Consider the following 22,527-nt stretch of genomic DNA (forward strand, 5'->3'; position numbering starts at 1 on the left):
CCGAACAGCTTTCCTCATCACAACCATGTTCCAGGGACATGACTTTTTTCATGGACAACCCTCATTTCTTCCCTGGCCTCTCAGGAGCCTTGTTTCACTTGCAATGCCATGGCTTTCTGCATCATTTCCCCTCCTCCTTCTTCTCTCCACCCTCCCCTCTGTTATCAATCTCTCTTCTTAGTAAAAAAATAAGCCACATTATTACTACTCTTGAGCATTTTATGAAGCTGAGCATACATTTTCATTTTCTAAATCCCAAAACACGAACTAATTGATTCTTCAGAGACATGAGATACTGCTTGCAAAGCACTTCCAAAACACTGGGCAATATTTAATTATAAAAGTCATCCATAACTAAACCACGTGTCTCTTTCAAAAACCCTCTTTAAGTGTGCTTTTTGTTGCAAGCACACAGCAAAGGCTAAACCAAGTAAAGGAAGAGCAAGGGGAGCCTGTGGGCCTTGCATGCCGAAGAGATGAAGCACCTGGGGCTTCTGCCTTGGGCAACCCACCCGCAGTCCCCTCAGCTGCATGAGTTCTGATAAAAGATGAGCAAGCGCCAGCCTGTACAGTTTGTGATGCTCTTTTGCCAAGGGATTACAGAAAGGTTTTCAAATACTACAATATTACCTGACACTCTTAGGCTAATTAAAAAGCGTGCTGAATTTTTATCTTCCCCTCTCCACAGCCATGCCATCCGGGGCTACCCGATACCCCTCACCAGGTTGAATTTCACAGGCTGCTGCCATAATAATGCCGTATGCAACAGATGACTGAACGGGCAGCCGTGGGCAGCTCAGCGAAAAACTTTCCAGAGCAGACTGGCTTAGCAACCTCAGAATTTCCTTTTGGTTTCTTTTGATAATGAAGAAAGAAAACAGTTTTGCTTTTAACTATGACTTCTCAGGAAGAGGTGAGTGAAGCTTTGGGAGCATGCAATATCCTCTAAATAAATGATACATCAGTGTTTAGCTTTCGTGTAATGTTCTTTACCATGGTGTTTTGTTTCCTGATGGACAACTTATGCAACAATTAGAAGGGGTTTTTTTTAATATTTAAAAGTCATGCACAGCAAAGTGTACTTTTATTTGCCTTAAAGCTAGCAGATTCCATATTAAATTTTATATATAAATATATAAAATTTATGTTCATTGACATGTACATGAAATTTTATCAAATGAAAGAGTAGAAACCTTATTGCAGTTGTTTGGTTAAAGGTGATAAGATTTTCCAGGTGACTTAAAGATACAGTGACACAGATAAAACATGTATTCTTCGTCTTAAGTATGTCATTGTAAGCATTTTCTGGGACTGACTCTGCAAACATGCTGCTTTTACAGCTTACCAGCTCCACTGTCTTTAACAAATCTGAACTTGTTTCACACCACTGTGAGTTCAAAAATCTGATTCCTTTTGCTAGTGACAGTGTGCAGAACCAGAGTCAGAAATTAGCATTTCAAATCCATTTACCCTGAATTCTAGTGTTGCCTGGTTTAATTGTTTTTACTGTGCAGAAAGCAATCAAAGGTTTTCTGGAGTAAAATTCAGTGAGCCCCTGCATGAGAATCCTGTCAGGTGCTGTGCGGGTGTCATACGCTTTTTAGCCTTGTTTCCTATTGCAATTAAAGAGCAAGGGATGGATTCACATCCCCAGTGTGAGTTATTAAAAGTAGCTGCAGTGCTTAGACAAATTTGAACAAAAATTAACTTCAGTAGTTTGCTAGTAAATTAGTTATAAGAGATCCTCTTGTGAACATCAAGTACATAATAGATTGCCTCCAGCTCTGGGGCTCTCAGTACAGGAAAGGCATGGACCTGTTGGAGAGGGGCCGGAGGAGGCCACAAAAATGATCAGAGGGCTGGAACAGCTCTACTGTGAGGACAGGCTGAGAGAGTTGGGGTTGTTCAGCCTGGAGAAGAGAAGGATCCAGGGAGACCTTATTGTAGCCTTTCAGTACTTAAAGGGGCTTATATGAAAGATGGAGACAGACTTTTTTTAGCAGTGCCTGTTGCGACAGGACAAGGGGAGATGGTTTTAAAATAAAGGAGGGGAGATTCAGGCCAGACATGAGGAAGAATTTTTTTACACTGAGGGCAGTGAAACACTGGCCCAGGTTGCCCAGAGAGGTGGCAGATGCCCCATCCCTGGAGACATTCCAGGCCAGGCTGGACGGGGCTCTGAGCAACCTGATCTAGTTGAAGATGTCCCTGCTCATGGCAGGGGGGTTGGACCAGATGACCTTTGAAGGTCCCTTCCAACCCAAACTGTTCTATGATTCTACAATAACATTTTGAAAGGTAATATGTTTTTTTTTTCCTTTCTGTATTTTAAACCTGTTGAGTTAGGTACAAGAAACAAATACCACTTCTGGAAGTCTTGAAATCATCTCCGTGACAGAAGATGAACCACCAGTACCAGAAATTCAGTTTTCCTTCAAAAGATTTTTTTGCATACCACAAGTGAAAGTGGACCCCACTGCAGATGGATCTGGTAGGGATACTGCAGAGCTTTTTGACCATTGTTATCTAACTGGCAGGCCTTTAGCCTTGCAAAACTATGCTTGTCCACTCAGTCAGAGAGTGCAATCACTTAGATGAAGAAGAAATGCAGCCTCACTCCCCCAGCTGTGAAGTTTTGCAGGCATATTAACAGGTGATCACACTTTGTGTCAGCTTGTGTACGCAAGCATTTTTCACAGACAGATCATTCACACACTTCAGCCACACAGCAAATATTTATTTGCCCACGCTTTTCAGATACACTTTTGAATGGCTTATTTGAAATTTTACCAACCTCGAAATTGGTCCGCTGAAAAACTGAATATAAAATACAGCTGAATATATTCCTATAGGTTTCATGGCAAAAATAATCATTAACTTCAACAGAGGCAGGCTGGGCATTGAGGATGAAGATAGAGCAATTTAATTTTCTAGTCCATTAGCTACTACAGCTGTCCAAGAATTTTGGTGTACCAGACACCAACTACATTGTCAAAACCAGTTATTTAGCTACTGCTGAGAGAGTCTGTGTAGGCTGGGATTTGCTTGTGAGTCTATAAGCACTGGGAAACACTCCTCATCCTTGACTGATTGTGTCTGCCAATCTCAAATTCAAGGCTCTAAGAATGAGGGAGTGAAGAGCTGCATGAATTAAAATTGAAGACAAGGTTCTGCCAGTTCCTGTGTGTACCCATGATCAAGTTGTGTATGCTATTTTCCCACAGCTTGCCCTTTGTGTATCAGAATACGTTTGAAATGAGTGGACCATTGATCATTTTCAGTGGAAGGTGGTGGTGTCTTCCAGGATGATAATACCACTAAGTTGCAGTTAGCCATGGAGGTGGCTAGTGAGTAGGACTGCTCCAGCTCATGAAACATGTCCTGCAATTACTTCTAATGCATATTTTGACTTTAGATGCAGCTTTTTTCCTTGTATTTATAGCAAAACTTTGGATAGATTGCCTTTCCCCATATTTTTCAAGACTAGTTTGGAGGTTCTGTTTTTAACATATTTAGCTTTCTATCATTTTCAGCTAACCTTCCTTCCAAGTCCAAAAGGACCAGTGACATTCCTCCTTCTTGGAGTCCTGTCTTTTTCCAATATCCCTGCTCCTGTTTGAATCTTTGTGCTCCTCTTAATTGTTTCTTGTGCCTCTGTTATCCCAGCTCTGGAGAAGTGCAGCATGCATGGCACTTAGCTCCCCAGTGCACAAGGAAGAGCTATGTGGCCTCCAGCCTTGTCCCAGTATTTCAATTGTCCCACAGTGCTCAGAGCAGCATCCAGCTGGGGCTATGACTGGAGGGAGCACTGGGACCACGGGCTTGGTGCCAGCAAGAGTCAGGAGGCACCACAGATAGGAACGGTTGTAGGGAGGAGACTCAAACTAGTTTGTTCATTGCTGTTTCTATTGCAAGAATTTTTTAGTCCACTTGAGCTTTCCAAAGTCTTCAGAGACTATAGCTGTACCCTGCACACAGGTTTGAGTACACAAACAAAACATTTTTATTCCACGACTCACATTTTCAGAAGTGCTCATATACTTGTAAACCTCACAGTGTGATGTAGCCCACAAAAATAGAAATTTAGAGCTCAAATTCTCACTCGCATTGAGGACAGGCCAGATGTTCTGTAAGGGCGTGATTCAGAACCTTGTGTGGCAAATGCTAAAGAGGTGTTTGAGAGCACTAGCCAGCCCCAAAGCACTTGGAGCCTTCTCAGTTCCTGAGCCAGGGGATCCAAACCCATCCAGGTCAGGTCAGCTCCCAAAGTGCATGCAGGGGTTACCACTGCCATTTAGTTTAATAATAGATAAATCTGTTTCATTGCAAACTCAAGCTGGTTTAACTTCATAGAATCTGTTCTCTCTGTCTGGTTTCTAGGAGATATCGAACCAACTTCGTTGTGCCATGTTTTTGTCTCCCTAAAATACTTTCCATATATCTGTGGTTTATTCCTTGCAGTAATCCTAGCAGTTGCGATTGGCCTGGGTGGTGAGTACTATTAGTTATTCATTAGGTTCTCACTTAACCATTCAAATGCTTAATTTTTCATGAGCCTTTTACTTAGAATGGAATTAAACTGCTACTGTGGCTTGTTTGCTGAAGTAAAAAATCTTGTTGATGTGATGGCTTTAAATTTTATTTACATGTAGGGATAAAATAGATCTGGCAGTCATGAGAGGATTGGTGTAATATTTACAACACTGGACAACCCACAGCTCCGGGAAACCTTTCTCTAGTAAAACTTCACTGATTCATCTTAGGTGCTGAACTAAGAGGTTAGAAACTGGGGGAGGCTTCAGGTAGCACACACCATATTTTTCTCCTGTAATTCACTTCTCTAAGTTTGTTTTCGAAGAAATAAAGAACTTTCCCCTATCACAAACAACTTCTACAAAGGAAAAGGAAAGGTAGAATGAGTTGAGTTATGACTGGGAAGTGTGACCTGCCTAGTTCTAGGTGCCAAATACTTTGATGCTAGAACACTGCCTGCACACCTATAGCAGGGATAAGCTTGTGACAGGTTGAGGCATCCCCTCAGGAAGGGAGTGCACTGGTTGAATTTTGCAAGGGTCTCCTTGCTTTGCTGCTGAGGGGCTGAGGCACCAGATAGAAGCTCGCCCTGGAGTGAAACATAAACTGGGTAGAGGGAGGTGGGAAGACAGCACAGACAGCAAGGCTGATTCTTCCTAGAAGTCATTATTAATGGATGAGTTTAGCAGCACCATGTAGCAACCTCCCGGTTGAATTTCAAAAGTTCCTAGAGTACAGGACTTGTCTTTTGCTTAGCAAGATAGAAATCTGGCCAGATAATGGAAGTCAGAAGTGTTAAATTAATATCCACATGTGTTTTCATCACCCTGTTTTCTTTCGTTCTTGTTAGTCCAATACAACTGCATTGGGAAGTTTCGCTGCCGATCATCCTTTAAGTGTATCCAGAAATCAGCCAGGTGCAATGGTGTCTTCAACTGTAAAGAAGGGGAGGATGAGTACGGATGTGGTAATTTAAATTTGATTATAAGTCCCTCCTACCTCCTCCTGTAGCATCTGGCACATCATCAAGAAATGCATGTTGTAAAGAGTTTGGGTGAGACAAGAAAGATAGACACTGATGGATTACCTAAATCATTTCAGAGGATCAGTCTCCCTGAGGTATTGATTTACAGTTTATGAGAAATCAAACTGCTTTTAAGAGAAATATGAGGATTGCTGATTATTGTTACTTCCATATCAGGCATCTTTCTCCCTTAGAAGTCGAGGTGCTTCTTGACTGCTGGCATTTTCTCTGCCTCCACTGCATTATAGTCTGTATATACAGCACCCTCTGTATTCACTGGCACGCAGTTGCACTGTATCAGTTTTGAAGACTGCAAAAGCCTGTTAATACCTTAAGGAACGTAGGAACTGGAGAGATCAGCACTGCCTTTTGTGCATTGAGTACTGCAGAGTTTTCTGCTTCATGTGTGAAATGCATGCCCCTGTGACTGAGTTTCCCTCTGTAATGGTTTCAAGCATCACAGCGCCATTTTAAATGGTCCATCCCTGTCCTGTGCTATGGAAGATGACTTTGGTGTTTGCAGCCACTGGAGAGAAATATTAGTAAACAGAATAACTGATTTTTAGATCAGTACATGTGTAATTCTGACTCCTGTACCCAGTGGTAAGGAGGCAGCACAGCATTCCATCTGTGCAATACGAGGAATGACAGGAACCATGAGCTTTTGACCCCAGCTAACCCCACACAATTCTGTCAGTCTTTGGCATGTTTTCCCCAGGGAGACATTGGGCCTCTGCAGAAACTGTGGGTGATATATTTGCTTTTCTTATCTGCCTTTGCAATGCTGTAGCCCTGGCCTATGGGCACCTGAGGGAAACACCTGTCCACTAGTGACCATGTGCATGGCCTCCCTTCTCCCTGGGGAGACCATGTAGACATGTTCTTTCCCAGGTCCAGGTGCTTCCTGCTCCCTGTGGCTCTGCGCCCTGGCAGTGGCTGTGGTGCAGGGTGCAGAGGACATGGTGACAGGCAGGATGAAGGGACTGTAGGTGATGACTCTGTACCTGGGCCTCCTGCAGTGTTTCCCCATCAGTCTCTTGGCTGGTGTCACCATTTACTGCAGGGCTGGATACAGCACGGCTTATAGCCATGCTGGCTCCACAGGTTGGCTCAGCCCTGTGCAGGGCTGGTGCGAAGAGCTGCCCACAGCGAAGGGCTGTGCTGAGCAGAGACAGGCTGGTGTGATGAGGGAGTCCTTGGGAGACGAGCTCCCAACCCGCGCATCTCCCCAGCCCTTACCTGCCCATCAGCCTAGACATGCCAGCCCCATTTCAACAGAGAGAAGAAGGTAGGAAACTCCATGGCAGCCCAGGGGTGGCTGGGTGCAAGTGCATTCACCTTTCTGATTGTGCTGAGCAGCTCAGGTGGTGTCAACCACCTTTCATCACTTATCTTGATCGTAGGTCTCCTTGGTGACAAGCATCTGCAGCTCCAGCTCACTGCAATCAGCAAGGCTTGCTTGGGCTCACTGGAGGGCAAGGCTGCCTTCTCCATCTGCATTAGAGCTACCATCCCCTATCCATTCCCATGAGCACAGACAATTTTCTCATGGCTGTTATAGCTCAGCATACCGTAGTTCCCCTCCTCGAGGGGAAATAACAAACAAACAAACACAGAAAAATTCTGTCAAAGGATCCTAGTGATGGAAAGGACAATTAGTAAAAACTCAGTGAGCCAAGAAATGCAGATGCCACAGAGGCGCATTGACTCTGTTGTGTACCTGGTGGTTCTTCTTCAGAACTCACTCGAGCTTTTCTTCTCCTGAATCTCAAAGTCAGGTTGAGTGGTAAGAAAGCAGTGCTGCAAGTGTTCACTTCTGGATCCTGGCGAACAGTCTGCTCTGACGACTGGAAAGCAGAGTATGGAAATACCACCTGCAAACACCTGGGTTTCTCAAGGTATGAACACAAAATGGAAGAAACTTTATTTGGCATTTTGAACTAACTATGAGGGTTTTAATGTTCCTAATGAAACTTCGTATTAGTCTGTGCTTTAAAAGAAAAAAATGACTTAACAATCCACCTTTGTGAATGCTACTGTTGGAGAGATTTGGGATGATGCAGGAAATAGCCCTGAATACTTGTGCACTGCAAAAACCGTTTATTACTGTTATAAACCCTGGATGACAGCTAAACGTAATGTTTTGGTTAAATCTTTGCTATGGGGTGGAGGTGCCTGAACCCTGTTTGTCTCTCTAGTAGTGATACAGCCTGTCAGTGAGGCACTAAAAATCTTATGATCATTTTCCATTTCTTTTACTTTCTCTGTAGGAAAACTGTATATACAGTTCATGTCATGACATCTGTTAAGAATTAAGGTCCACCTCACAAATAGAGAACATCCTGGTGAGGCGATTCTTACTAAGTTGATCCCATTCCTGAACAAAGCACCATTTGTTTCACAAACTTTCACACAATTGAGAAAGAGATTGAAGCTGTGACTAACAATGATGCTCTGTTATTTCTTACAATGGTGTCATTCTAATTTCTGCACATTATAGTTAGCAGTATAAAGTGTCTTTAAATGCATTCTTGTTGGATAAAATACATCTCAATTGTTCAACAAAAAAGATGAGAAAAAAAATTACAAGTTATTCATCCTCCCTGTTGCAAATCATAACTCTAGAAAAAAGAGACAATGTTCCTGTCAGTTCTTCAGGTAATGTGTTGACTTGTTGCAATAAAAGCTTTATTGCAATATTCGAATTAAAATTTATTTTCACTACCAGTTAAATGCCTTCCACATATGATTATGGCAAAAATACATGCACACTATAGGAAATGTTTCTTGGGGAGGATAGGATTACTTTATCAAGTGTCAGAATCCGATTATTGTGGTTGCTACATTGCGTTTTCATTAGCAGAACCGCTGAATTATTTAAACAGATTACTGAAATGCTGTCTGAGGAAGTTGTGTTTATGGTTTATTTGCAGTTACGTGAGTTCAGGTTACCTGCCTGTGGCTGCAGTTGAAAAACAGTTTCAAAGACATTTCGTATCCCTCAGCCACTGGTTTTCAGCTGATCAAGTGACATCACTTCACAATGCAACAAACCTCAGGTATGCCTCAGCCTGTTCATCCTGACAGAAAGAAAGCAATCAATAGAAGGAGAATTACTAATCATCTGAGATTGTTGCCTATTTTTTCAGGCATGTAGTACTTCATAAGTGGTTGGTGTTGTTATGCATCATGGACCAAGGTTCAGTAGCAGTCTTGCTGGAATGCAAATTCAGAGCCTGATCCAAGGCCCATTAAAATCAATGAAGCATTTAAAATGAGCTATTTGAAAAGCCTATTTATTCCATGATCCCCTTTTTTACAAATGGATAGACACCAGACACTTATATTTTTCCATTGTGATGCAGTTTGTTTCAGTTTACAGATTTCTAGATGTTTCCCAGTGGGCTTATGAACCCTTTATGGTCCATTTCTTCCTCCTGACGATTGCTTATTTTTCTTAGTTACCTTTCACTGAGAAGCAAGTTATGGATCCAAGGAGACTACAGATCACATGTTGAAAATTGCTGATGTGCCTCCCCTCACAGAAAAGCAAACCACTCTTCATCAGGGGAACATATGGTCTGTAGGCTCCTGATGGTGTCTAAACTCCTAACTTAAGTACTTCAGCCAAATGGCCTACGTAGATTGGATTAGGACACGGCTTTGTATCTTTTTCAATATATGAGCTACTTATATTTATGTGCACATAGCTGTATAGGAAGATGAAACAATATAGAAAAAGCACCAGTATCCATGGACTGGAACTAATACTGCACTGTCTTTTCATCTTAGAGAGGAATGCACTTCTGGCAATGTGATCATCTTAAAATGTTTGGGTAAGAATCAGGAAAAGTGAGAATACAATAATAAACTGTCCTTCATCCACTGCATGGCAGGAGGTGGGAGGAACGGTATACTCAGGGAATACTATACCATCAATTTATCACACCAAAGAAAACTTATATTTCTTGTATAAAATTTAAAAGAATTTCAGAAAGTGAGAATAGGCTGGGAGGGCAGATTGGGAGCATCAGGTAGCAGGAGCATTTCGGTGAGAATCACAGTAGGAAGCAGACATATAAGGACTGTGAGTGGAGTCCGTGGACTGATATTCTAAGTCCAACTCTTTGACCTCTTGGTAAGAGAAAGTAAATTCTGTCTTAACATGTGAACTTCCATCCCATACCTCTCCATGTCAGCTAGTTTTCAGATCAGGTTACAAGAAGTAAAAAACAGAACAAAAACAAAACAAAACCAACCAAACAAACAAAAACAAAACCACACAACAGCAAAATAATCACCAGGGAAGAGGAGATGCTTCAGCTTGTCTGTGTGTGCCCCTGAAGCCCTGTGCATTTAAGGAGGGCAGAACAGTGGGTTTTGCAGCTCAGCTGAGCACTACATCTGCAGGAGAGAAGATGTGAGCCCCACAGCCCCCATTCTGGCTGCTTGTCATGCTGCTGCAGGGATGGGAGCGGGGAGGAGAAACCTCTGGGGTCAGGCACAGCCTGAGATGTGAGCCATGGGGATGGGCACAGTCTTGCTGCAGACACCTCGCAGACTCAGCAAGGCTAGGAGTAGAGGGGCTGAAGGTGTCCAAAACCATGAGTGTGTTTCCTCCACGGACCATAACGTTTGCTTTCTGGCAGTGTGTGGGACACGGGCCAGCTACGGGCCGCGGATTGTGGGGGGCAATGCGTCCTCCCCCCGGCAGTGGCCCTGGCAGGTCAGCCTGCAGTTCCAGGGACATCACCTCTGTGGAGGGTCTGTCATCACCCCACGCTGGATCATCACAGCCGCCCACTGCGTCTATGAGTAAGTTCCTAAATCACCTTGCTCAGTGTGTCTCACCACGCTTGCAGCAGGTCTGGATGTGGGGCCACTGCAGAAGAAGGCCAATGCACTGTACTTTGTCTTAAAAATAAACTTCAGGAGAGATTGGGTTATCTTTATTTCATAGGATTGCTCTGTAACATTCAAACCATCTCTTTCTCTTCTTGCACAAGTGCAAGTATTTATTGAAAAAGGCTCCCCAAGAATTGGTTCAGATCAGGGGCTCTAGTTTTCCAATATACTGGACACTTCCAGCTTCCTGGGAAATCAGCTTAAAACAACACTTCAATGCTAGTCTTTAGGTGTCCCAATCTGCAACTTCTGTACATTGCATGTGAGTTAACAGCTCAGGAGGAATATGTACTTGGCTCTTCTGGTTCTCAGAGGCTCCAAAGTAAATTCCATGATCCTTTTCAAGTTGACAGGATCAATCAGTGGTAGTTAGTGAGTTGTACTGCACTTAGTGCCCATTACAACATATCCAGTGCTCCTTTTTATGCTGTTGAAGTAGTCTTTGAGTTGTAAATAGATACTAAACAGTTATTTGGACTCCTCTTCTTTGTGTAGTTGTAAAGGTAGCCCTCTCTCTTATTTATGAGTTCTTCAGTTTTGCAGTCTCATTTGTTGCTAATAGTGCAGGAGAGCTCTTTTCCCTCTTACAAACTCCAGCCCACTTTCACCCAGGTCATTTAGACAGCTAAAATGGGATTTGTCTGACCACTTTTACGCACCCACAACACAGGTGCCCGCTTCTGAGCAAGTCCCATAGGATGCTTTTATACCCAATAGAGAGAAGAGATGGGACAGACAAACCCCACTCCCAGATCCTATTTAGAGCCCTGTGTTGCCATGAAAATAATTACTTAGGAATTCAGCATTTTAGGACTTTTGTCCTTAGCTTTGTCCCCCACAACCCGGTTGCTTCTGACATGTTCAAAGGCTGAAGGGGATGGGAGCTGGCAACACAACCCACATCCCTGGAGCCTTTTCCCTGCACGGCCACTAACCCACTGTTAGCCCAGTAGGGTGAAGCCAGGAGATGAGGAGCTGCTCGTGTGCTGGAGGCTGAAAGATGTGGCTGCTCATCAACTGGGGGCAGAAAATCCTTCCAGAAGGAAAGTCTTGCCCTTGGAAAGACTTTGCCACAAGTGCCGCTGAGCCGATGGCTGAGCATAGACATGTCAGGCGGTAGCATTGACTGCTGTGGGTCACGCAGGAGGACAGATAGGTAGGCCAATGCAAAACTCTCATATGTTTGTAGAAAGCTGCACAGATAATATACTAATGACGCAGTGTGTTACTAAGATTAGTCACCCTTTCTGTATTTTTGGAAACTAGACACAAAACATAGCCAATATTACTAGATAAGTAAGCAAATAGAGCTGACTATAGATACTTGCCTGTAGAGTTTTACATGGTTTGTAAACCCGGGAGACAATTAGAAAACCTGAAGGTTTTCTTGAAGGTTTTTCACTCTCTCTTACCTCTTCGTTTCAGCCTGTACTTGCCGAGCTCATGGAGTGTGCAGGTTGGTTTTGTGACTCAGCAAGACACCCCGGTTCACCCATATTCAGTGGAAAAAATTATATACCATCGAAATTATAAACCCAAGACAATGGGAAACGATATAGCACTGATGAAACTGTCAGCAACACTTCCTCTCAATGGTAATTCTTTCTGTTAGCTTTCACTTGACTTCCTCACCTTACTAGACAAAAGTGAGAAAGGTCTTTTGTAGTACAGATAGGGAAATGTCTGTTGGTGCCCTATGCCTGACCCAGGACAGCTGAGTAGATACCCACCACCTCTAAGAGCAATGAGAGATGCATAGTGTAGATATAGCTGCTGTGAGGGCAAGGCAGAGATCCCTGTTCAGACTACCCCAGCAGAAGTCCCTCGGTCTCAGTATCAGGAACTCCTTTGTACTCGATATCCAGGCACAGAGAGCAACAACGTGGTCACAGGGCTCTGCAAAATGTTCCCAGTCCATTCTAGTATTGGCTTACTGAAGGCATTTAATAATAGGCAAACATTAACTTTATTCTTTTTAAATATTTTTCCTATCTAAAATAAACACCCCACCTCATTGTACTTGGAGGTCACGGAGATTTTTATCATGTCCTTGCTGTGAGTATAGGGAGATCCAGCAGTGTCCAAAGCTGAAAATCAAGCTAAAATTGCAAAGAGAAGAAAAGGCAATTCAAATATAATGATGCTTTTAAATTAAAACTACTTTTATTTTCTCAGCAGGATGTTACCTACAGTTGACACAGTTAGTGAACTGAAATAATGTACAATAATATTGTATGAATTTAAATGATCACCTGCCAATACGTCCTAATCACTGTGAGCTCTCTGCAAAGGGGAGCTGGCTCTCTCTGATGCATCTAGATTGTCGGTTCCAAAATCAATTCTCTCGAAATAATTTAAACTGCCACTTTGAATGGAAATTAAGCTTGATTTTTTGTTGTTGTTATATTTCAGCTAGTGCTGTTTTCATTTGCTTGGGAATAGGTTTGGGAGGCTGTCAAGAACAGTAATGGCTCTGTACCTGAAACTGGTACCCACTATGCCCTGGGGTGAGGACGGCAGCCTGGGGGACTTGGAGGCTCCACATTGGGGGCTTGATGCTTTGAGTTGGGATCATTGCACTGGGGGAAACCAAACCATCAGGAGTTGCCCAGTGATACCTTGTATCTTCCCTCCCTGTGCTCAGTGTCAGTTCATCTTGACACATCACAGTTTTTCCCTGCAAGCATCACTGATTATATTGCATGGCATTGAGTTCCCTGGAGCACAGAGGCACTGAAACTCTATGAGCTGATGAGTGGGATGCCAAGAGCACCCCAGACGTCTTTTTGCCCTTTCAGAAGAGGACAGAGACATGCACACGTGCTGCTGCACATAACCTGTTAGGAGGTGCCAGGTGGTCATGTTGTGGTCAGCCATGGCCATTTCTCTGGGGTCTGATCTGCCCATAAGCTGCATAAATGGTGCATTTCTTGTTTGCTCATTCTTCAGGTTATTCACCTGCCAAGACCTCCTTCTGTTGCTTTATACTAGAAACTAATTAGGCCTGGTGTGGGTATTGTTTCAGACCTACGGTATTGGCCAAATGACAAAAGACCTGCACAACTGCCAGACTACTTATGTGGAGAGTGGATGGTGTTCATAACACGTTCACTGCAAGCCAACATTTTTGCTTAATTTAAAAAGCATTTATATTTTCTCTCTCTCCCTCTTTTTTTTTTTTTTTTTTTTTAATAGGTCACATAGAGCCAATTTGTCTGCCTAATTTTGGTGAACAGTTCCCAGCAGGGAAAATGTGCTGGGTGTCAGGATGGGGAGCAACTGTGGAAGGAGGTATTTTAAATGGTCTGCTGTTGTTTGCACTACATGAAAGCATCTCACATATACTAAATACAGGATTTGGTTGGACCATTGTTCAGCAGTCAGTTTTCTGGAATAGTTGGGGTTGAAAAGAAGACTTATTTCTAAATGCACAGAAAGCACAGCATTAATGCAAGAATCCACCATGCATTTTTCAAGAGAAAGCATGTATGCATTTTCAGGCAGGGTGGATGATGCAGAAATTGGATCTGTGAATAATGGCACAAAGAAAAGGGAATTCTTTCTTTTGTTTACCATGACTCACAGGTCATGTTAATCAATAATACATACTGAATCACTTTTGTGTGAAAATGCTTGAATTCTTAGGTCACTGTTTTTTATAATTCTCCAATTAATCTCATTTAACATGTTCCCATTGTTCAGAGAACAAGAACAGTATGTTACCTGACCTACAGATAATAGCAATAGGTGGGAAAAAAATGAAAGCAAGGTTTACCACATAAAAATTGACATTAGACAGCGTGCAAATACTCTCATTTGTAGAAATGATCCATTCAAACTCTGAATAAAATAAAATAGATATTTATAAAATAAATCAGATGTTGTCAGATGATTTGCTGACTGACAGAACAGGTAATAAATTCAAAACAAATTGTGAGACTAGAATTTGAGACAGTGTCCAAGTAGCTTTTAACTTCATTACTGTCATTGACTGCCTAGTTTGAAGTAGAAACATACGATGTGCAGCTTTATATTACATCCTATGATAATCTACATCTTTATAGAGTTGCTAGTCACTGGATTCTGTAAGTGATGAGACACCTAGTTTCCTTACTTGATGCTGCCATTTTAATGATATCTCTTTCAGCCTTTCTTGCCTGTTCTTCATATACTAAAATATTTTCTGTTTATAATTGGAGATTAGTTTCAAGGATAGAGAGTTTTTTTCCTTGTTTTTTTAACAGGTGATACATCCGACATCATGAATTATGCAGGTGTTCCTCTGATTTCTAATGCAATTTGCAATCACAGGGATGTCTATGGTGGGATCATAACTTCTTCAATGCTTTGTGCTGGTTTCCTAAAGGGAGGGGTAGACACCTGCCAGGTATGGAAGTTTCCAAACTGCAATTGTGCTCATTAAGAGCAGAAATGGAAAAACATGAGTGATAAGCTATCAGAAGGCACTCCCAGGCTTTTCTTGGGCAAACATTTAGTTTTGTGCCATTTACTCTATTTACCATGAATATCTATCACTGACTGCATGCATTCATATGCTACAATTCCCTTCTTATGTTTCTTCTGTAGACCGTATCTGCTGCTTCTGAAACCAAATTTACTTAGGACATTGTTTTAATTTCTTGCTTGTGCTACAGCATGGTGCCATCCTTTCTCTGCCCTGGCTGTGGCCTCTGCACTGCACTGTGAGCAGCACGGGAGACCTGCAAGGTGTAGAAACCCCATAGTGAAAAGCAGCCAAAGCACATACTGATAAAGAAGCAGAAGCGTGTGCTTTTGGAAAAAGTAGAGTGAGGCAGGGGAAGGAAAAAAGGGAGAAGTGTTTAAGTAACTCGGAGGACTGGTAATGACTCTGTGGGAGATGGGTTCACAGTAGCAATGGATCAGAGAATCCTCTACAACACAGGGTGGTGATGATTCAAAATCACTGTCAGAGTCATGACAGTGCCCACCTAGTGCCAGGTCTCATCTCCATACACACTAATGTGGACTCACCTAGCTAGTCATAGATGAAGAGCAAGGGCTGGGGGAGAATTTTGTGTTTCTAGATTTTCTCAGTCCCCAGTAAGCATGGGACAAGACAAAGCAAAGGCATTAAGTGCATAGATCTTAATTTAAGTGCCTGTTTGCACAACTTCCCCAGCAAGGTACCCAGCACCAGCACGTCACTAAGGCTGGGAGAGCTGCCCAAAGGCAGCACACTCAGCACATGGCTCCATGTGGCACAATGAGCCCTACTTGCCAAAGGGACAGGCTTATTCCAAATTACTTTTTTTTTTTTTTTTTTTTTTACTTTTGTTGTACTGTCTCTGTTGCTTATAGGGCTGGAAACTGCCCAAGCAAAGTAAATTATTAGTTTTCAGTACTTAGATGTGAGTCCAGTGAGTTGAATCTGCTTAGCAAAGTGTCTGGGAAGGGCCAGAAAAGCAATGTGTGAGACTGTGTGCAGAAGCAGGCAGGGAAGGAGGTGGGTTATAAGCTTCTTGTTGGCACCCGGGCTTAGCTCAGCTCAATAGCTATGAGCTTTTTGAGAGAAGCAGCTGTGAGAAAACAAGACCACAGCATGGAGACCGCAGACTAGTAATGCCGTGCCTTGCAGGACAGACATAGTCCTCAACACCTAAATGTTGTTTAATAGCAGGCTTCAGCATTGTTTCTATTGTACTGTACTGCTAATTGGGGAAATAAAAATATCCTTTTCTGAGGATCCAGAGCAGAGCAGAAACAGGAGACTTTGAATTACTGGGCTATGCTTCTTCCTCTATCTCCCCAAACAGACAACTCCCCTCCTTTTTTGGGGCACTAATGTTTGTTTTCTCTCTTTGTCCTCCAGGGAGATAGTGGAGGCCCTTTAGCATGTGAAGATATGAGTATCTGGAAGTTGGTGGGGACCACCAGCTTTGGAGTAGGCTGTGCAGAAAAGAACAAGCCGGGTGTCTACAGCCGAACCACCTCCTTCCTCGACTGGATACACGAACAGATGGAGGTCAGGTTTTGCCCTGTGTCTCCATCTCTGGTTGTTGCTTTGCAGTGACAAGGAAGTGGGGGGACGCTGCAGACACCTTTCCCTGACCCGAGGGTGTGCCACTCTCCAGAGACCAGGTCCTATGCTGTCAGCATCCCTCTAGTGGTGCCAGAGATGCCGGGCTCAGCCAGTGGAGCAGGGAGAGTTGTTGTGCTTCAGGTTGACTCCCAGAAAGGGTTCTGGTGCCTAAGCAGAGGCATCTAGAGGCATTTTAGAGACCCCAGGCTGTCCTGCCTGGCCCACAGGTGTCCCTGCAGAAAGGCAAGGATCTGCACCTAGCCTTAGGTTGTATCCACCATCCCCATAGGGATGTCTCAGATACCCTGAAATGGCTCAGGTAGATATGACAGAGGATCTGTGTGAGATCTGAGACTTTCCAGATCAGCTGCTGGAGATCAAGGGAGGGAGGGAGGGAGGGAGGGAGGGAGGGAGGGAGGGAGGGAGGAAGGAAGGAAGGAAGGAAGGAAGGAAGGAAGGAAGGAAGGAAGGAAGGAAGGAAGGAAGGAAGGAAGGAAGGAAAGAAGGAATAGCAATGATGCTATTCCAGCACTAGCAATACAGCCCCCAGCGCTGACAGCTGCCTGTGTCACCATGATGGCACAGGAGGAAGCCACTCCTGCCCCCATCTCGTTTGTGAAATATGTGAGATTTCCTCCTCAAACCAAAGTGCCAATATCAAGCATTCACAGACAAGGAAATGCCTGAAATAAGGTTATGTGTGTAATTTCAGTTCAGTCTCCCATCTGTATACTGTATGACACATTCTGTTTTCACAACCTATATTACACATGAAGATTTATGCTATCACAGGCCAATCTGTCACTCAACAAAGCTAAAGAAGATAGAATAACATTTCCAAATCATAGAATCACAGAATGGTTGGGGTTGGAAGGGATGTCTGGAGATCATCTAGTCCAATCCACCTGCTAAAGAAGGTTCATCCAGAGCAGATCACATAGAAATGTGTCCAGGAGGGTTTTGAATGTCTCCAGAGAAGGAGACTCCACAGCCTCTCTGGGCAGCCTGTTCCAGTGCTCTGGTGCCCTCAAAGTAAAGAAGTTTCTCCTCATGTTTAGGCGGAACTTCCTGTGCTTCAATCTGTGCCTGTTGCTCCTCATCCTATCACTGGGCACCACTGAAAGGAGTCTGGTCCCATCCTCTTGACACCCACCCTTGAAATACTTATAAAAATTGATAAGATCCCCTCTCAGCCTTCTCTTCTCCAGGCTGAATAGACCCAGCTCTCTCAGTCTTTCCTGATAAGAAAGATGCTCCAGACCCCTAATCATCTTCATACCCCACTGTTGGACTCCTTCCAGTAATTCTTTGTCCTACTTAAACTGGGGAGCCCAGAACTGGGCGTAGTGCTCCAGATGTGGCATCACCAGGGCAGAGTAGGGGGGGATAACCTCCCTTGACCTGCTGGTCACACTTTCCTAATGCACTCCGGAATTTTGAAGACCTCTAATATTAGCTTTTTTTTTTTTCTTCCCCCCAAATATACACATCATTGTGATTCATTTGCAGACTAAGAAGCCCAGACATTTCAGATGAAGAGTTCATATCCAATGAAAGCGTAGATTCCTATTATAAAGAAGTGATCAAAGGGGAAAAAAAGTACAGCTAAATCTTTGTTTAGCTAAATGCTAAGATGTTATAATTTTTCACAGGGAAACATTAATTAATCAATTTATCCTCTTAGAAAGGATTTTCAACTACAGCACAGTAACATGGACACTCTTTAATGGACTCTGAAACAAATGGAAAGAAAATAGAGCTAGTGTGCCTTCAAAAATGGAACCAAGGTAATGGCTTGCACCTGGCATAATGGTGCTGATCTGCTCTTACCTGCCATTGCTCACCATGGACTGGGGTTCGTTTGGTCTTTCCAGAAGTTTCTTCAAACAAAATTAACTCTCATAGCTAAGGCTTAGCAAATGAGTTAGGAAAAAGATCCATTTTGATCTAAGAGATGCAAAATTGCAACATAAGGAATTTGGCCATCAGCATGCCCTTAGAGGCTTTCTTTCTGGAAATTAGCTTTATAAGAGCTCAGCCATCAGGGCCAATAATCTAATGCAAGCCATGATCAAAGAAGAGGCATTTGTGTTTTCTGATCTTCCATTTCCAGTTTTGAAACATGAATAAAGCACTTCCGTCGCTCAGATTTTTGGGAGGATACAAACATTTTGCTAAAGGCTCTCTCCTGTGAGTGCAAAACACTTGCTTTCCACTATGGTGGAAATTAGTTGATGTCATTTAGCAAGATGTTTCTCCAACACATTGAATAGAATTTCTGCTGCCTCCATTTTGAACAGCTCTCCCATTAGGGAGAAAGAAAAAAGTTTATAGCACTAAGGGGAGTACCAGTGACCTACTGTCTGAGAAATATTGTGCCTCAACTTTTAAATCTAATAGATATGAAAGGTTCCCATCCCAATTAAAAAAAAAAAAAAAGGTAATGGAACAACTAAGAGGAAACAAAATAAACCCTTTCAAAGGCTACTTAGCTCGCCACATGCATGTATCCCATGCATGCAGTATCTAGCATTATTACTAACATATTCCTCCATGCCCTGTAACCATAGTTCTTTATGAGCATTATGTTCCTCAGCTTTGCATAAGCTGAGAACCAGTGAATTAAAGTGGTGAGACAAGCTGATGGCATTTGCTCAGGCTCACAGTGCACGCAATGAGAATTGGAGCACGTGTGTTTTCCTGAAGAACTTCAGCTGCGGAACTGGCTCCAGCAGCCCCCTGGTTCCTTTGGTGATCCTAGTACAGCATGGAAAAAATGTCATTCTCTTTCAGAGTTCAATAGGTGGCAACATGAATATTTGAATAGATGCACATCTGATTTTTGTTCTCAGAGAGAAGAACTGCAGACCTGAGGACAGCGGCAATGTGCTGGGCTTCTGAAAACCTGCATCATGCTCCAGTCCCACAGAAGGACCCACCACGCTCTTCTGGACACCTGCTCTGGGCTTTGTACCTTCATACACTACTTTTTACCATTCCTTTTTGGAACCAGTATTTAATGAAAACTGTTGCATGATCAGGCTATTTTGGGTGGAAGAGGCAGCTGGAGGCTGGATGATGGGCATGCATATCAACTGTCAGCTACAAATTCCACATGTAGAAAAAATGCTGAGACTGATAACCCAGGATGCTATCATGATAAAGTTTTGCAGGCACAATGAGCAAAAGACTAAAGAACCTTCAGATCAGGTTGCAAGCTATTACTTTAGTACTTAACTTCCAAGAACCGACTTCAAAATACTTTTTTTCCTGAAAGTACTCATATATAAGGCTCATGCTCTGTTGCACAGGCAGCAACATCTTTCATTGAAGCCATAAAGCAAGCAGGAAGCAAGCAGCTGGTGATTTTGGCAAGCATTTGGCAAGTATGGTCAACTTCTTATAATAGAAAAAATCTCTGGATCCAAATCTTTTATAATGTGGCTGTGAACAAAGTCCCTAAAAATTGAATTCTTAGGTGTTTCCTTATGGTAAATAGCTCTGAAATGAACACCACACAGGTTTTAACTTTACTGAAAAATTCGGAGATTACAGAACAAGCTTAAAGGAAGAGGAGCTTCTTTACTGCCTCCAATAGGCCAGAGAGCCAAACCCATTGCTCTACCTGTGATGTACCATGCAGTGCAACAGCCACTGAGTATTCCCCAGCTCACACCATGTAGTACAGTCCACCAATACACTCACACTGAGTCACCTTCCCTGTTTTCCCTCCCTTTCTCTGCAGACAGGACAGTGAAGATCCCACACTCTTTGTGCCTGTTGGTGACATCAGTGGTGTGGATGAACCGATGCCAGCCAGGCAAGGGACAAAATATCTGAAGTGCTGCTGTGGTTTCCTGCTTTACAAGCCATTTTAAGAGAACAGCCTCATGTTGTTAAGTTGGAAGGTGTCCTATCATTTTGTACTTGCCCTTTCTTAAATCCTGGGATGAAAGTCGTCAATTTTAGAACTGACTGCCGGGGACTAGGTAGGCTGAATACTGGATAGTATCGCCAGAGTTTTTGAATATCAGCCAAAATTGATCTTATCATCTGGTCAAGGGCTGCTGACTTTCTTGAAATGTGGTTTTGGATGCAGTCTGTATGCTTCTGAATCAGTATCTGCATCACCACTGTCACCCATCACTGATGCAAGAAAGCATCAGTGGAATTGAAACTCTTTTCTCACTGCAACATATTAGCTCAAAATTGAGAAAGAACAGGAAACCTGTATGAACTGTCAACCTCCATGTTCTTCTGTGGATACAAACTTTGATCTTAGAGGACATTGAATCAATATCTTTCACCCTGGCTAAAGAAACTGCAGTGCAATGGAAAGACCACTTCCAGAAATGGCATGTTTTGGGAAGAAGACAGAAGCATTACTGCAAAGCTGACACAAAAACTGGAATGAAATGGTAAATTTCAACTAGACAGAACCAGAGTTTTAATGTTCACTGTTATAACATTTTCACAGCCTCAACATGGCTCATGTTTTAGTATTATCAGCAGTCTGGAGATAAGGACACTGCTTCCTGAGCTCATAGAGCTGTTATTTCATATTTCTGAAAACACCCCTGAAAATTCATTTTGAACTCCTTCTATTTACATTAAAGAAAAAAAAAAAAACCAACCAACCAAACAAACAAACAAAACCAAAAACCAACCAAACCAAAACCAAACCAAACAAAAAACTGTACAATAAATACCCTTCGTGGTCTGCCTCTGTATTAGAAAGAAGTCCAATGTAAAATGTAGAGAGCTAGTGAACTCTTACGAACAAGAAGCCACATTGCCCCCACCCCCAGGTCAATGGCAAGCACTTAAGGGTAGACTTAACCAAGGCTCACAGAGCTGCAAGTCTTTCTTTCTGATTTCTGTTATGCCCCTTGCTGTGGTGTTTTAGATATAGGCAGAATACAAAAGAGTGTCTCCGTAAAGCTGGATCTTCCTTCCCCAGTGTATGCCATTAACATGCATGCCAGAGGTTTAAAAAAAAATAAATATAATCAGAATATTAACATGTTTCTTTGTGTTAACACAAGTGAAGATATACAAGGTTTTAGGACATTTTCTATGGGAAGGGTTTTATACAGACATGAGCATTGTGTATTATTCAAAGAGAGGTGGAATTGATGAAGCATTTTCTAACTTGTGGACTCAGATCACTGGTTGAAAGGGTTGGTTTGCCATAGGATTGCATTACAGCCGTAGTATCCCTCAGAAATACAACCTGCTTGTATGCATAGCCTGTGGAGCAAACTCACATCAACATGTAATAGGCTCTCAGAAAATTAATTCAGCGTATAACTTCACAGGAAATGTCCAGTATATAAAAAAACCCAAAAACTCCTTTGCCATTCATCAGCTGTTCCTGTCATCATGATGTTTAAGTCCAGAAACTGAGACAAAGCTGATAAGTTTGGATGAACCAGATGTAACGTGTGTTCAAAATGCACTTTTCCTGAACAGGCTGAAAAACATCACATAGATAAACTCTCCTTTGGCCGATGTGAAGTTCATTTTTTTCACTTGGGATGTACAAATAAAAAAGGCAGTTTCTGTAAAGACACAGACCTAAGCATAAAAACAAATGCCTAAGTTTGGTGTCTGAGAAAGCAGAAGTGTTTTCTGAGAGGTGACATGCTTTTAACAAGCTAACACATCCTTCGCCAGGAAGCAATCACTGCGCAGAGGTGGGGATGCCACACAGCTCTGCTTGTAGAGGCTGCCTCACTGTCAAGACTCGTGTAAGTCTGTAAGTGTGAATACAAGAACTGAACATTAAATTAAAAAAAAAAAAAAATAGATCTGGCTCATCCAATTTTCTGAGGGCCTTCAACATCCAAGGAAAGCAGGTTGAAATCTTACATTCTAAGTGCTGCACTGTAAATCTTGGTGTTGTGGTGACAAACCTAGTTCGATCACTGAAAGGCACACACTCTCCAATATCTCCGCGAGTGTAGTACTATTTTAGGTTATGCAGATAAAATTTCTTCAACAA

At 42.7% G+C, this 22,527-nt stretch overlaps 1 protein-coding gene across 1 annotated transcript; it reads left to right on the forward strand.

Moving 5' to 3' along the window:
• Positions 1 to 895: 895 nt before the first annotated feature.
• On the forward strand, positions 896 to 16,514 carry TMPRSS3 (transmembrane serine protease 3; the record flags this gene model as incomplete). The annotated part of the gene is made up of 12 exons (XM_082076336.1): positions 896 to 913; positions 2,347 to 2,491; positions 4,381 to 4,491; positions 5,384 to 5,500; positions 7,332 to 7,455; positions 8,491 to 8,616; positions 9,350 to 9,393; positions 10,207 to 10,372; positions 11,888 to 12,057; positions 13,658 to 13,753; positions 14,707 to 14,849; positions 16,314 to 16,514. 12 exons carry the CDS (start codon positions 896 to 898, stop codon positions 16,512 to 16,514), a joined length of 1,461 nt encoding a protein of 486 aa, XP_081932462.1.
• Positions 16,515 to 22,527: the final 6,013 nt, after the last annotated feature.

The sequence above is a fragment of the Streptopelia decaocto genome (assembly GCF_964273445.1).
Source record: "Streptopelia decaocto genome assembly, chromosome: 1".
Taxonomy (NCBI): domain Eukaryota; kingdom Metazoa; phylum Chordata; class Aves; order Columbiformes; family Columbidae; genus Streptopelia; species Streptopelia decaocto.